General features: G+C 47.7%; 1 protein-coding gene across 1 annotated transcript in view; it reads left to right on the top strand.

Annotated features, from left to right (window-relative positions):
- The window catches only part of LOC137437288 (gamma-aminobutyric acid type B receptor subunit 2-like), a 915,845-nt gene that overhangs the window by 813,547 nt on the left and 86,349 nt on the right, over window positions 1-15,949 (top strand). Inside the window, exon 14 of the mRNA XM_078766430.1 lies at window positions 199-309. Within this exon, the coding sequence (XP_078622556.1) occupies window positions 199-309 (111 nt within the window). The remainder of the gene's footprint in view (window positions 1-198; window positions 310-15,949) is intronic.

Genomic DNA, 15,949 nt, shown 5'->3' on the forward strand with positions numbered 1-15,949 from the left:
TTTTTGTAGTCATACCAACGTGACAAGATGTAATTTTGATGTCAATTTCAATGACATTTGCACTTCATCTTTTAATCCACAATAAGATGCCTGTGGCTGATGTGCTGGATGTCTTCAACTTCATAATTAGGTTACATTGAAGAACATTACATGATTCTGTGACGTCATGTGCTGACCTAAGTTGTGTTTTTTGTGCAGCCAGACAAGTCTGGACGTGATGTGGACATTCAGCCATTGTTGGAGCATTGTGAGAGTGAACACATGGCTGTCTGGCTCGGGATTATCTATGCATACAAGGGAATGCTTATGGTACGCATGTGGAATCACTCCTTCCCATTTCAAATGATGATCTTCTTTACCTTCCTCCTCATTATCTTTTCAAACTAATTGTCCTCTCATATCTTCTTCACATTCTCTCTCTCTCCTCTCTCTCATTTTACTGCTACCAAAGTAGCCCCACAGCAAGGATTGCACAGAGGTGGTTTGCCTTTGTGTTTTCCCAGCAGTAATTTGCACTCGTTGACGTACACTAGCTAATGCTAGCAGATTGAACACCCCGCTTAACATCTATATAAGTGACGGCACACTTTGTGATGGAACACCCAACCTGTGAAGCACCAACCTGACAGTTAATCGTCGAGTTGGGGTCGATCCCATACTAGACAGCTGAAAGGTAAGTGTGCTTTGAGCTTTCTGTACACCACCTCTGCTCCATCCTGTCTGATAATGATTATTACATGAAAAATGATTTTCATCCCAATGTGTGTGTAAATGCCTCTTATAATTGCTGAGCCATGCACACATTCCCCTATTATATTCCCCAAAAGGGGGTTCACCAAATTTTCTTTTTCAGATCAGCGACTGTGATTTTTAATACTTCTTTATTTGCTTCATGTCATTTTCACACAGCAAAAATTGCTGGGAAATGCAACACATGGAAAAAGAAAAAAAACATCTCGGAGTCGATGCTCATAAAATATGTTGTCACAGAAATGCCGGATGTGCTATACAGACGATGATGATGATCTACTCAGAAATACTTGTTTTTATATTTAATATTTAATATGCAAATAATGCATAATGACTGTTTAATGCATTTCGAATTGTTGCACTGATCTCCCTGCACCATTCATTTGCACTGAAGAAATCATGACCACCTGTGTATTTGCATATTGCCATAGAAATAAATTATATATATAAAGATATATATACAGTCACGTGAAAAAGTAAGTACACCCCATGTAAAGTTTTGACTTTTTCAACATATCTCATCATACAGCTATTTGATCTTCATTTCAACAATATTGATAGATAAAGGTGATATAACATAAAAAATATCATGAAACATTTACATTTTGTAGTCCATTATATAATTTAAATAAACATAAATGCAAATTTCGCATGTGGAAAAAGTAAGTACACCCCAAAATTTATCACTACTTAAAATACTTAAAATTAGAATCAGGTGCACCAGCTCAGGTGCAAATGATTAGAACATAGTTAGAGAGGATCTTGGAGGAACCTGTCTTATTTAAACCTCAGATATTTCGTTTGGTTTGCTCTTTGTTGTTGAAGTGTGTGGCGTCACCATGCCTAGATCAAAAGAGCTCTCTGAGGCCTTCAGAAAGAAGGTTATAGATGCCTACGAGTCTGGGAAGGGATTTAAAAAGATCTCCAAACAATTTGAAATCAATCATTCGACTGTCCGGAAGATCATCTACAAGTGGAGAAGATTCCAAACAACTGCCAACTTGTCCAGGCCAGGCCGCCCCAGCAAGTTCAGCCCGAGAGCAGACCGCAAGATGCTGAAATAAGTCTCTAAGAACCCCAGAATGTCATCACGGGACCTACAGGTAGCTCTTGCCACTGTTGATGTCAAAGTGCACGAGTCTACCATTAGAAAGAGGCTGCACACATTTGATCTACATGGGTGGTGTGCCTGGAGGAAACCTTTGCTGCCCCAGAAAGACATCAGGGCCAGTCTAAAGTTTGCCAATGAACACCTCGGCAAAGATCAGCACTTCTGGAACAATGTGCTCTGGACAGATGAGTCAAAGGTAGAGCTATTTGGCCACAGTACCAGAAGACATGTTTGGCGAAAACCAAAGACAGCATTTGACCACAAGAACCTGATACCAACTGTAAAGCATGGTGGTGGAAATATTATGGTTTGGGGCAGCTTTGCTGCATCAGGGCCTGGGCAGCTCACCGTCATAGAATCCACTATGAATTCTTCATGGTACCAGAGGGTGCTTGAGGATAATGTGAGGCCATCTGTCGGCAAGTTGAAGCTCAACCGAAGGCGGAACTTGCAACATGACAATGACCCTAAACATACCAGTAAATCCACCAAGGAATGGCTAAAAAGAAAGAAATGGAGGGTTCTGGAATGGCCAAGTCAAAGCCCGGATCTAAATCCCATCGAGATGTTGTGGGGGGATTTGAAAAGAGCTGTGCATGCAAGAAACCCCTCAAACATCGCACAGCTGAAAGAATTCTGCATGGAGGAGTGGGCAAAAATTTCTCCCAGTCTATGTCAGAGACTGGTAGACAGTTATAAGGAATGCCTACTTGAGGTTGTTTCTGCCAAAGGGGGCAATACCACCTATTAGAGCCAAGGGTGTACTTACTTTTTCCACATGCGAAATTTGCATTTATGTTTATTTAAATTATACAATGGACTACAAAATGTAAATGTTTCATGATATTTGTTATATTATATCACCTTTATCTTTCAATATTGTTGACATGAAGATCAAATAGCTGTATGTTGAAATATGTTGAAAAAGTCAAAACTTTACATGGGGTGTACTTACTTTTTCACGTGACTGTATATCTGTGCAGTGTCTGTCCTGTCCTGTGTTGTGTTGTGTTGTCATGTCTTGTCTTGTCACTGAACTACTTTCTCAAACTTTTGTGAAATCGTACCAAACTTCTGGTATGCACATATCCCTCCCGTCGGCATGTCATAAGGGTATTTTGTTTGAAAAATCTTCGATTTTATTATTTTATTTTTTTGGGGAAATTTTTTTTTTCAACTTCAATTGTTTATAAAATGTGATATCACGTATATTACAAATACATTTGTGCAAAATAATTGTTTGAATTATGATTGGTTTAAACCATGACAAAACGGCACCTTGGGTACAGTCATTTATTTATATATCTACACATCTGGGCAGTGTCTGTGTTGTCACTTAACGACTCCCTCAAACTTTTGTTTCCATGGTTGTGAAGTGTTTTTGATAAGGTTGTGGTGGTTTTGAATTACGTGGTGGTGAGGTATTTTGAATTATGTGGTGGTGAGGTATTTTGAATTATGTGGTGGTGAGGTGTTTTTAAATGACGTGGTGGTGAGGTGTTTTAAATCACATGGTGGTGAGGTGTTTTTAAATCACATGGTGGTGAGGTGTTTTGAATTATGTGGTGGTGAGGTGTTTTGAATTACGTTGTGGTGAGGTGTTTTTAATTATGTGGTGATGAGGTGTTTTTAATTACGTGGTGGTGGGGTGTTTTTAAATGACGTGGTGGTGAGGTGTTTTTAATTTTGTGGCTGTGAGGTGTTTTTATTACGTGTTTTATGGCTGTGAGGTGTTTTTTAATTTCGTGGTGGTGTGTTTTTATTTCGTGTTTTATAGCTGTGAGGTGTTTTTATTCCGTGTTTTATGGCTGTGAGGTGCTTTATATTACTTGGTGGTGAGGTGTTTTGAATTACGTGGTTGTGTGTAATCGTCCCAAATTTCCAGTCTGCACCTACCCCTCCCCTATGTGTGTGCTGAGGGGTTCTTTCTTGAAAAAAAAAGAACATTCAACCTGAATCTTCAACCTAAATTGCCTATAAAAATGTAATATCACAAACACAACAAATACATTTGTGCAAAATAATTGTTTGTATTATGATTGGTGTAATCCATGACAACACAGCAGCTCAGGTACAGTCATTATCCTCAGTTAAAATAAGCCCGTTCCTCAGTAACGACCCCGCGAGCCGAGCCAAGCTAGTATGTATATATATAATATATATATATATATATATATATATATATATATATATATATATATATATATATATATATATATATATATATATATATATATATATATGCCGAGAACGAGGACTTAGGACTTGGGACTCAGAAGAACTCAGAAGAAAGGAGCAACGGATATATTTATTGGAACTCGAGTACTCAAGCTTGAGGACAGCAAAGTTGCATTGAAACTCACAAGGAATGACCAACAGTACAACAAGATGCTCTCTAATAATTCAATTAACATTGCTTTATATAAAGGAAAGTCAGGGGTGGAGTTAGCTCACAAGACACAGAGACAGAATGGGCTCATTGGGTCCCCCACCATAGTCCCATCCTGTTGTTCAGTTAATTAAAGGAAGTTCATCCAAGGCCAGTCATGGGTTAGCTTCTGATAAGGAGATGGTCAGCATTATGTGACAACATGTTTACAACTTTCTGTATAGCAGCTGGCTTGGGAAAGTACAAAGGGGAGTGGTCACTCGTAAAACTGTCAACTTGCAAGATAATGGCAAAAACAGGAAACAGGCAAAGAGAGATAAGGGTTGCCTTCAAGGCCTGGAAAGGGGAACTAGAGATTGCGCCCACGCAGGCCAGAGCACAAAGGCAGAGAACTCCTTATTAGGATATTACACATCCTCAATGCAGTAGAAAGAACTCAGTATCATGAGAGAGTACAGTAGCAAGTCAAAACAAAACATATAATTGGTTATACTTGGTAATTGGTAAAGCAGCAAGGATATACAAAGGGGGAGGGGCATTACAGCTCCCTACATACCGCCCTTTTGGATCTAAGATACAAAGTTATCTACGAGCCAATCAAAGGCCTTTATTTCAAACAAAAACAGAAAAATCATTCAACATATCACGCGAAGGCAGCCCCGTAAGAATGTCCCGTACCAAAGCACCACACAAACTCAGTAGGATGATTCGCGTCTGTATGTGAGTATGCAATGTAAGGCCGTAAAAGCAGAGTGATCAAATGGCACACAAAATCCACCAAAAGAGGTGGAAGAGAGAGAGAGTGTAACTAAACGTAACGTACCACACGAATGCAGCCCAGTGAGCATGTCCCGTACCCAGTACCGCACAACGAACCCAGCAGGCTGATCCGCGGGTGTGTGGGTGCAAGTGGGTGTAAGTGGATGTATGATGTAAGTCGGGTGTAGATGGGTGTATGAGGTGAGACCGTAGAGACATGAAGATCGAATAGCGCGCCAAATCCACAACGAAGACCTCTGGTTCCACCGGGGTCCACACCCAGGAAGATCTCCGACCCACCCTTGGACCACAGAGGTGCAGTCGGACTCCTCCCCAACTGGAGCTCGCCCAGGCTTCCCCAAGTGAAATCCTTGTCGATCTTCAGCGCTCAATCGATATTCATGTTCATGAGGTCTCTTACGTGCTGGTGATCTGGGGAAGACACAACATCGTCAGTATCAGGTGGCTCAAACCTATGGCCATGAAATAAAGCATAACGATCCAAAGGTGGGAGAGAAACTTCCTTTGGGTCAAAGTCGAGATCGTCCGAGGCGATGCTGCTTGCTTCGCTGTTATTCAAGGGCGAATCTCCAAAACAATCAGACTCGGAACTCAGAGTATTTTCACGATCGAGTTCCTCTCCATCCGGGCTTGGGTTCACAGCTGGGTCCAAATCCCGAACTGGGTCAGTGGCGTTTGACTCACTGTGGGCTTGTGAGACATAAAGGTGAGCTCGTGAAACATGGAGAGGCAGAGCCTGCATTGAAACATAAACATCAGCCGGGGACCCTCGCAAGTGGCCCACATCATCATTGGTAACATCATCAGTAACATTATTTTCAGGTGGCGTAGGCCTGCGGAGTGGACGGCCCATAGTCATAGCCACGGCATGGCATATCGTGAAGAAACGAGAGGAATCCTTCAGGAAATCGTCGATTTCTTCTTCCGACGTGTCGGGGCCCAGTTTAAACGGCCTTCTAGTAGCCTGAAATGCTTCGAGGTCCGCATAAGTGTACTCGACATCATTATCGGTAATATCAGCAATGGAAGAACAATCTTCGGAAGCGAAGATCTCATTGTCGCGGCCCAGGGACTCGTTCAGGTCGTCGTTCCAGGATCCGCGACTGGCAGTTGAGTTGACAGCTGGTGTGTCATCCGGACCCGCGATCCGCTGGTCGATCATCACCATGGCCTTTTCCGGTGTCGTCTTCAGTGTCCATCCTGTGGAAAACTTCCTCACACACGCAAGGACTAAAGCCTTGATTATCACACAACTAACCACGATTCCAAGGACTATTGCCAAAGCGGTTAGTACCCACTTTACAATTGTGCCTGTCCACCCTTTGAACCAGTCGGTAAGCCACTGGTGGGAGGCTTCCCGATCCAAGCGATCCCTTGTCAATGAGTGAGCGCTTTCCCTTAACGTTATAATAGCAGCACTGACACCCTGTGAGGGGTCAGGAATAAAAGTGCAACATTTACCCTCAATTATCCCACATACCCCTCCTCGTTCTGCCAATAGCATATCTAATGCAACCCTATTTTGCATAACCATTGTACGCAGATGGACAACTGTGTCCAACATTTCGTCGTGTGCTGTAGCGGTGGCGTTGGCCACAGTTTCTAAGATTAACGCAATTTTGTCAATGCGGTAACTGTTCATGACCGTCCCAGCCCATGGGAAGAAGAAGCTAACGGCTTTCTCCCAATCAGCGCCGTGTAAAGTAGTGGTGTCGTCGTCGTGCCAATAGGTGCTTCGTTGTGTCCTTATGAGTGCGGTGGTATTATGCAAGTGCTGTCGCATTTCCATCTCTGGGAAAACTGATCCTAAATAGCAAATTCCTCCCCAATTATCAGGTAAATACGGGTAAGCTTTATTCCCGCATACAAACATGGTCCCGTGCGGGGCCACTAAATGGGTGGTCATGCAAGTGAGAAGACCTGGGATAGTGTTTGTCCCGTTCTCCCCTTTCCATGCCAACTGGAGGTGTGTGAGGTTATGCAAGGGCGAGCTTGTAACGTTCACTAGGAGCGTGTGTTTCCCTTTTCTCGGGTCCGCGGGAAGGGTATCTCTACACACGGATTTGCCTACCATTACTTGGCCCTTTCCTTCTAAGCAGAGGGCCCCCCATGCCGGCTTGACCCAAACCGGCGCCGGACGTTCCTCAAAGTGTCGGGACTGGATGGGGGGTGAATACTGGAAAACTCGTTTACACGCAGTTCCGTCAGAACCTTGGCTTGTCAGGGTTGTACTAATGCATTTGGTATCTAGTGGCTTCGAGCACAAATCATTGAGTGATAGGGGTAACACTACCATTGGTATGCCTGCTGTGCTGGTGCGGGGAAGGTGCATACACATCCAACACTGTGTCCTATTCTGTACTGTGGCCATATGCCGTGCGACCTTCCAGTATGTGTTCTCCTCTGGCTTCCTTCTTACTTCCTGGGCAGGAGGGGGTTTAATGACGTAGGCGGCACAACTAGGCCGGAATTGGTGTTGGGTATCTCCCCTCTTTTTGTTCCTTCTAATCAGCGTGCGCGGGGGCCATATTCCACATTCAAGTATTATCGTGGTGTGTGGGCCGACGAGGGCATGCGACAGTAGGAGAGTAGTATTGTCGATGCCCGTGCCCCATTGATATCCTGCGGCGGCGTGACTATTCACGGTCCCAGTAAACCTTCCATTTTCCACCTGTCTAACTTTAGTTAAGACTATGCGTGGGGTTGTCATGCGTGCCTGTGGTGTCCCATTGTGTACCACCATGGCTTCCATCCATCTTACAGATAACCACTTGAAATGTGTCTCCAACTCACAGCAATGTACTACTATCCCCTGTCCCCGGGGAGCCGTTATGTATTTGACGGAGTAAAGTTTAAATAACGTGTAGTTGTCGTGTCCTGGGTATTTGGGGAGATCCTCTCTCAGTGGGTTAAACTGCAGAAGCCTATCCTTGGCGGGGTTTGTTAGGCAGCTGCCCAGAATTCCCATCATCATGACCGTCATCGCCGCCCTTAGGAGACTGTGGTGCCCTAGACGGTGCATTGTCTTCAGCGGTGTGAGGTGTGGTGTCTGCAGCAATGTGAGGTGCGGTGTCTTGTGTGGCTTGTGGTGCGGGGATGGACAACTTACAATGGGTGGCGTGGATCCACGAAGGTTTACCCTCGCAGAAGACTGCCGTCGGTGTGACCAGTAGCACCTGGAATGGTCCCTTCCACCGTGGCTCCAAAGCAGCCTTGCGGGTGAAGTGCTTCACGAGCACCCAGTCGCCGGCCTGAAAGTTGTGGATGGCGTGGCCTATTGGTTCAGGCAGCGCCTCTCGTACTCGAGCATGGATGCTGCGTGCCACATTCGACAAGCCTATGCAAAATCTCAAAAGCATGTCATCCATTACTGGCAAAGCAAGGGTGGACATGTCTGTTGGTGCTGAAACGGGCAAGCTCATAGGTCGTCCCATTAATATTTCGTGGGGGGAAAGGCCCGTAGTGCGACCCGGGGTGGAACGAATGCTCATCAATGCAAGCGGAAGAGCCTCTGGCCACCTCAAGCCTGTGTCTGCGCAAAGTTTCGCTAGTTTATTCTTTAAAGTCTTGTTCGTTCGTTCCACAAGTCCTGAGGACTGTGGGTGGTAGACGCAATGGAAGGATTGTTTAACGCCCAACGCCTTCAGGATGCCCTTAACCACCTGCGCCGTGAAATGGCCTCCTTGATCTGACGAAATTATCTGGGGAATGCCAAATCTGCACATAAAATCCCGCACGAGGCGCTTCACTACTGTCGGAGCATCGGATTTGACGCATGGGTATGCTTCGACCCATTTGGTGAACGTATCTACGATTACCAACACATAGCGAAACGACATGCTTGGTTCCAATTCTGTAAAATCGAACTCAATAGTTGCGAACGGCCCACTTGGCGGGGGCCGTCCCCCATCATGTGCATGTCTCGGTGGCGCCCCTCTATTGTGTTGCTGGCAGACCACACACGATCGGCACACTTCGGATACAATCCGTGACAGTCCTGGCGCTGCCCAAGTGTAGTCTATCTGTCCCATCACCCCCCTCTGGCACACATGACCATTCTGATGAGCCATGCGTGCCAGCCAAGGCAGTAAAGCCTGGGGTGCTATAGGTTTTTCATCAAGGGTCCACATTTCCCCTGGCCCAGGGCGTATCGCTCCTCGTTTGAGCCAGACCTCGTGTTCGGCCGTCGGTGCAGCATTTTGCAAATTTATGATATCGTCCTTAGTTGGTGTGGCGGGTGGTCCCGCAGTCGGTATGTCAGCAATCTGTGCGGCTGTCTTCTGTGCTCGTGTCACCATCGGCATGTTGCGTTCTATCTGTTGGTTGGCGGCCTTTCCTGCCGCCTCGTCCGCCCTTGCGTTGCCCCGGGCAACGTCAGTGTCCGCCCTTTGGTGGCCACGACACTTAATTACCGCGATAGCGCGGGGAAGTAAAATGCTTCGGAGGAGCCCTTCTACCAACGCGCCATTCTTTATCACTGAACCGGCAGATGTGAGAAACCCTCTCATCTTCCAGATGGCTCCTTTATCGTGGACTACGCCATGAGCGTAGGCCGAATCTGTGTAAATGTTGACGGCAAGGCCTTCCGCCAAGCTGCACGCTCTGGTCAAGGCGCACAGCTCCGCCTGCTGTGCGGAAAATGTAGGTGGAAGACGCCCGCTCTCTACCGTTTCGCTATCCGAGCACACGGCGTACCCGGACAACAGAGACCCGTCCCATGCGCGCCTAGCTGATCCATCGACATAATATATACAGTCGGGGTATTCTAAGGGATTGTCCTTTAAATCCGATCGCACCGTGGAGACTAGCTGCACAACGTCGGAGCACACATGAGGTTCGCCCTCCTCAGGAGTGGGCATCAGTGAGGCTGGGTTGAGCGTCGTGCAACGTTCGATCGTGATGTTGGCTGCAGTGATCAGTGCGGATTCGTATTGCATTAATCTAGTGTTAGACAAATGCTGTGTGCTTCGCTGTGACAACAGCGAAGTGACGCAATGTGGTACTCGTAGCGTTACTGGGTGTCCCATAACAATGTCCGCTGTTCTTTCTACTGCGTACCTGGCCGCTGCCACGGCTTGCAAGCACACCGGAAACCCTTGTTCGACCGGGTCTAGCTTTTTACTAAAGTAGGCCACCGGCCGCTCCTTATCCCCATGGGTCTGTGTCAAAACTGACTGGGCGAAACCTCCCACGGCGTGAGTGTAAAGGGTAAATGGTTTCGCATAATCCGGGAGTCCTAATGACGGTGCCGTAACCAGCGCCTGTTTCAGCCCGTCAAAACATCGCCTCAATTCATCCGTCCATACCAATAGGTCCGGGGCATTTGATTTGGTCGCCTCGTACAGTGGTTTAGCCAGCAGCGCAAAATCAAGTATCCAAGTGCGGCAGTATCCCGTCATACCTAGGAAGCGCAGCATTTGCCGTTGCGAGCGAGGGCGAGGCAGCTCCGTGATAGCGGTCACTCGTCCAGCATCCAATTCTCGTTTTCCGTGCGAGATGGCGTGTCCCAAGTAAGTTACAACCTGCCGCACAAACTGAAGTTTTGGTCTGCCTACTTTGTGGCCTTTGGCCGCCAAGGCCTTTAATAGGGCCAAAGAATCCATTTCGCACGCCTCCTTTGAAGGGGAGCAAATCAACAAATCGTCAACGTATTGCAGCAACACTGACCCTCCCTTCAATTCCACATCCGCCAGGTCGCGGTGCAGCGCCCGGGAAAACAGAGTGGGGCTATCTGAAAACCCCTGAGGTAGTACTGTCCAAGTATACTGGCGCCCCCTATGGGTGAAAGCGAACAAGTATTGTGACTCAGGCGCGATGGGCACAGAGAAAAACGCAGAACAAAGGTCGATGACCGTGAAGTATGTTGCGTCCGGCGGAATTGACATCATGAGGGTTTCTCCGTTTGGAACTAGTGGGTGTATGCCCTGTATCACCTTGTTCACCTCCCTTAAATCCTGTACAAATCTCCATTTGTCCTTTGACGGCTTTTTAACTGGCAAAATTGGTGTATTACATGGGCTGTTAGTTTCTACGATAATCTTCTGTTCCACTAGGGATTGAATCACTGGTGCTATGCCTACGTCGGCCTCAGGTCGTAGCTTATACTGTTTTACGTTTGGCAAGCGCATCCCCGGCTGCACTGCTATCACTAGAGGTTTGGCGTCTCGCATCCGTCCAACCTCGCCGTCGCTTTTGGGCCATAAATTGTCTGGCACCTCCGCTAGGAGGTAATCCGACTCACCCGGGTCCGTCAGCACTGCCCTCATGGCATAGGTGCCTTTGGGGGGCAACTCTGCCTCTTCGAACTTTCCGTCCCTCCGTTCTGCCTTAATGTCAATTGAGAACCCTTCACCGTTTTCGAGCTGTTTCAAAGTCCAGCGGCCCCTCTTACACCGATAACCATGTAAGGGAACTTCTCGTAACCTCCCTACCATCCAACCTACACTTTCCGGCGGCCACCCTTTGGCAGTAGTGAGGGTAACATGGGCGACCGCTCCTTCGGGGTATTGGGTCAGCGCATGCTGACTCGGGGTTAGGACTACCTCAATTCCTATTCCCTCACGCCCGATCCATACCCGTGACAAGTGTAGAGGCATCCATTCGCCCAGCTTTTCCTTAACCCTTTCCCGGTAGTTCTCGTCCTCACCCGTTGCATCATAGTACGCAGTGCAATGGGGTGGATTATCCTTTAAGTCCTTTATCGAAATTTGGTGCTGTTGCATCCAATCTCGCAGCACTGAACTGTCCAAACACACATTATCTATGATATATGTCCAAGCAGACAAAGCCCCTGGATCCAAGCGCCACCAATACGCGGTGGGGCCGGGACGAGCCAGTGCCGTCATCAACAAGTCGCGTTTAGACTCCGCGACGTCTACGAAAACTCCCTCCTCGGTACATGAGATTTGACAGCCCAAACGGCACAATAAATCCCGTCCCAGCAAATTCGTCGGGGCGGTAGTGGTCATCAAGAAAGCATGTTTAGCCTCCAGCGGGCCGCATGTTACTCGCACTTCCTCCGAAATAGGAAGCGCTTGGGGTAAACCCGAAACACCCAGTATTTGAACGTTCCTGGCCGTAGGGCGCAAAGAGGGCAATTGCCCCTTGTTAATTGTGCTGCGAGTCGCGCCCGTATCTACGAGAAATTCTAATTGTCTTCCCTCCACGTCCAACATCATGGTTGGTTCCTCTGCCGGTGTCATGGTCAAGAGAGGACACTCCTTGGGCGACTCGCCAGCGTCCCGTCAATAGGCCCCTCTATTGTATTGGGGCTGAAACCCCTTACGAGCCTTTGGGCAATCACGTATCCAGTGTCCCATCTGCTTGCAATAATGGCACGGTTCCTGCGGAACCGGTGGTGCGGAGGGCATAGGTCGTCCCTCTACGGCTCCCCTTCCGCCCTGCCTACGTTCTGGCGGCCCCCAAAGTGACTGGTTCACTGGTTGCCACTGCGGCGGACCCCGAGGCGGGGCCCAGTTCCCCCTTGGTCCGTTCTGCATCCCACTATTGGGGGGTGGTCCGGGGTTTTGGAGAAGGGGTCTTGGTGGATACCAATGTTGGGGAGGGGGCCCTTGCACATTCCAAGTTTGAGGGTTTTGAGGAGGAGGGGGGAGAGGGGGTGGTATTGTCCATTGTTGTTTTATTTCGTCCATATTAATTAGTCCAAAATCTTCCTCAGTACAACCGTCGTGGTTTTCATTTTCGCTGTGGATCCACTCTCCGTTGGGGAATTGGCCCTTATAGAAAAAAGGATAACGACTCCTCCTATGTTCCTCTGGACCTCGAACAGGTCCCCACTTCTGGCACTGTTCGTGTATGTAGTTCTGACTCTGATCCCCCTTTTTATTCTGATTAAATTGAGCCCGTTTCTCTTGGACAAACATTTGCAATATTTCCTCCTTAATATCCTTCTTCTCCTCTAGGGAGGAGCCCGGGCATTGTTCCAGTTTGTCGCATAATTCGTTGGTTGTCATTCCCTTCCAGCCGAAGAGGACGGTCTGTACCTGTTTCTTTAACACCGGCCGAAGCCCCTCGATTAGATATTGGTTTACCAATGGTTGGGGTAGCCCTCCCAGCTGCATCGGACCCAGTCCTCCCCAGCGCGCAATGGCCTTTTCCAACCTTTCTCGGTACTCTCCAATTGGTTCTCCTGCCTTTTGTTTTATGGCCCCGATCTTTCCCCAATCCGGACCTCCTGCTGGCAACAGCGCCTGCTCAATAGAATCTAGCAGCAGGACCTTTTGAGCATCCCATTGCGCTTGTGTTAACAGGGGGTTTGCACCAGCCCTTGGGTCTGCCACCGGCCAGTGTGCTCTTTGTCTAGCCCTTTCCCATACCTTGGGTGGGAGCACGGACACTCCCATATGGGTTATGTCTCGATAGTCGCACTCGCCATCCAAAACCCAATTCGACATGGTCGGCACTATCTGCCGTGGATCCTCAATAAGCAAATGTTGAATCCTTGCCCGCATTACAGTTAAAGAGGATTCTTTCCATGGTACTCTTTCCCGAACCCCATGACCTGCTGCGTCAACCCCGATAACTTGTACAGGGCACAATGTTTTCCTTTCCTCTCTTTCCTGACATTCCGATGGGGTAGTTTGTGAGGTCCGTTTCCCCTTACAACCTACCAGTGAGGGGTATAACCCATCCGGTCCTATCGGTGGCGGGAACCCTGCGATGTCGGTCCCGTCATCTATTCCGTTAGCCCCGAGTTGTGCAAACGGCCTTCCCTGGCTCGGGTGGTTCTGGGGTATCTGGGGCGCGATGGTAGCGGGGTTATAGGGAGGTGGTAGCGGGGGCGCAGAAAGGATAGGTGGTGCCTGAAACCCCGGGACAGAGCTTAGGACTGGGGCTGGGGAGGGTAGATTGGTCACTGCCTCCCCTCTCGCGGGGTCTGGGTTTTCAACGAGCGGCATCAGTCGCGCGTTGGCCTGCCTCTCTATTTCCTTAAGCGCTTCATCCTGCTCTTTATTCGCCTGTTTCCTCAGACCCTTGAGTTTTGTTACCTCACCAGCCAAGCTGGCCTGTTTCGACTTTGCGTGTCGCTTCATCGCTTCTTCCTTCCACCAGCCAAAGACTTTCCAATAGTCAGGCGGAAAGTGTTTCGTGGCCTGTTCGAACTTTTCTAATGTCTCATACAACACGTCCAATTTTTCCAGCGCAAAAGACCCTCCTTCGGGCCACGGTTCTCCCAAATCCTTCGTCAATGCAACCCATGACTTCCCTGGTCTCACAGCAGCATAGCCATACCTCTTAAACATAAAAAATGCTGGGGTATGTCTAAGCGGTTCACCTGCCTTTACTGTCTTATTACCCATACTGTTACCCATCCTAGGAAAATTTTAGTTTACCGACGTAGCCTTGTACTCGTGAGGATCGCCCGCCTCGCGTTTACAGCCGTCTACCTAACTCTGAGAGGCTCGCAGCCTCGTACCCGTGAGGTTCGCCCGCCTCGCGTGGTACGGCCGCGCTACCTACTCTCCTGAGAGGCTCGCCCGCCTACACAGCCGTCTATCCTACCCTTACTGCACTTTCCTGGCGTCCTACGCCCGTATAATAGTTCTGATCTTACTTAAAATTCCAACGTCTCCCGGGTAGGCCTCGGTTCGGGACGCCGCCCTTATCCTTACCCTCACAACCCAGAGATCTATTACCCCTTAACCTCAGGCGCCCAACGTGGGGCACTTCTCCTTACGTAACGTTACCCTAACGAGTCCATAAACAATCAGTTGCTCCAGGACCCAAGCGGTCCGTAATTAAATTTAGGTTCGTGGAACAGGTATGAGCAGGGAACGGAACGTACGGCGACCGAGCAAGAGAGAGTGGGTTACAATTTGGACTGACCCCCGGGCTAAAAAGGAAAAAACAAAAGAAAACCACAGCTCACCTGACCCGGATCAATTGCCAGCTGGTCTCTCACCACTCCCTTGCCTGGGACCGCGTCCCGGACTGCCCAGACTGATCCCACCGCTGCCACCAGTTGCCGAGAACGAGGACTTAGGACTTGGGACTCAGAAGAACTCAGAAGAAAGGAGCAACGGATATATTTATTGGAACTCGAGTACTCAAGCTTGAGGACAGCAAAGTTGCATTGAAACTCACAAGGAATGACCAACAGTACAACAAGATGCTCTCTAATAATTCAATTAACATTGCTTTATATAAAGGAAAGTCAGGGGTGGAGTTAGCTCACAAGACACAGAGACAGAATGGGCTCATTGGGTCCCCCACCATAGTCCCATCCTGTTGTTCAGTTAATTAAAGGAAGTTCATCCAAGGCCAGTCATGGGTTAGCTTCTGATAAGGAGATGGTCAGCATTATGTGACAACATGTTTACAACTTTCTGTATAGCAGCTGGCTTGGGAAAGTACAAAGGGGAGTGGTCACTCGTAAAACTGTCAACTTGCAAGATAATGGCAAAAACAGGAAACAGGCAAAGAGAGATAAGGGTTGCCTTCAAGGCCTGGAAAGGGGAACTAGAGATTGCGCCCACGCAGGCCAGAGCACAAAGGCAGAGAACTCCTTATTAGGATATTACACATCCTCAATGCAGTAGAAAGAACTCAGTATCATGAGAGAGTACAGTAGCAAGTCAAAACAAAACATATAATTGGTTATACTTGGTAATTGGTAAAGCAGCAAGGATATACAAAGGGGGAGGGGCATTACAGCTCCCTACATATATATATATATATATATATATATATATATATATATATATATATATATATATATATATATATATATATATATATATATATATATATATATAGGGTGAGCCAGAAATATGGTTATTTTTAACACTCGTGTAAAGGTTATAAAAAGTTGTATTTCAAAACAATTTTTTACAAAAAAGTGAAGGACATAACATGCCATTTATTTGTGGAAAAGAACATCTCGGAGATGCGCACCATTT

Source organism: Myxine glutinosa, chromosome 12 (assembly GCF_964187855.1).
Source record: "Myxine glutinosa chromosome 12, kmMyxGlut1.1, whole genome shotgun sequence".
Classification (NCBI taxonomy): domain Eukaryota; kingdom Metazoa; phylum Chordata; class Myxini; order Myxiniformes; family Myxinidae; genus Myxine; species Myxine glutinosa.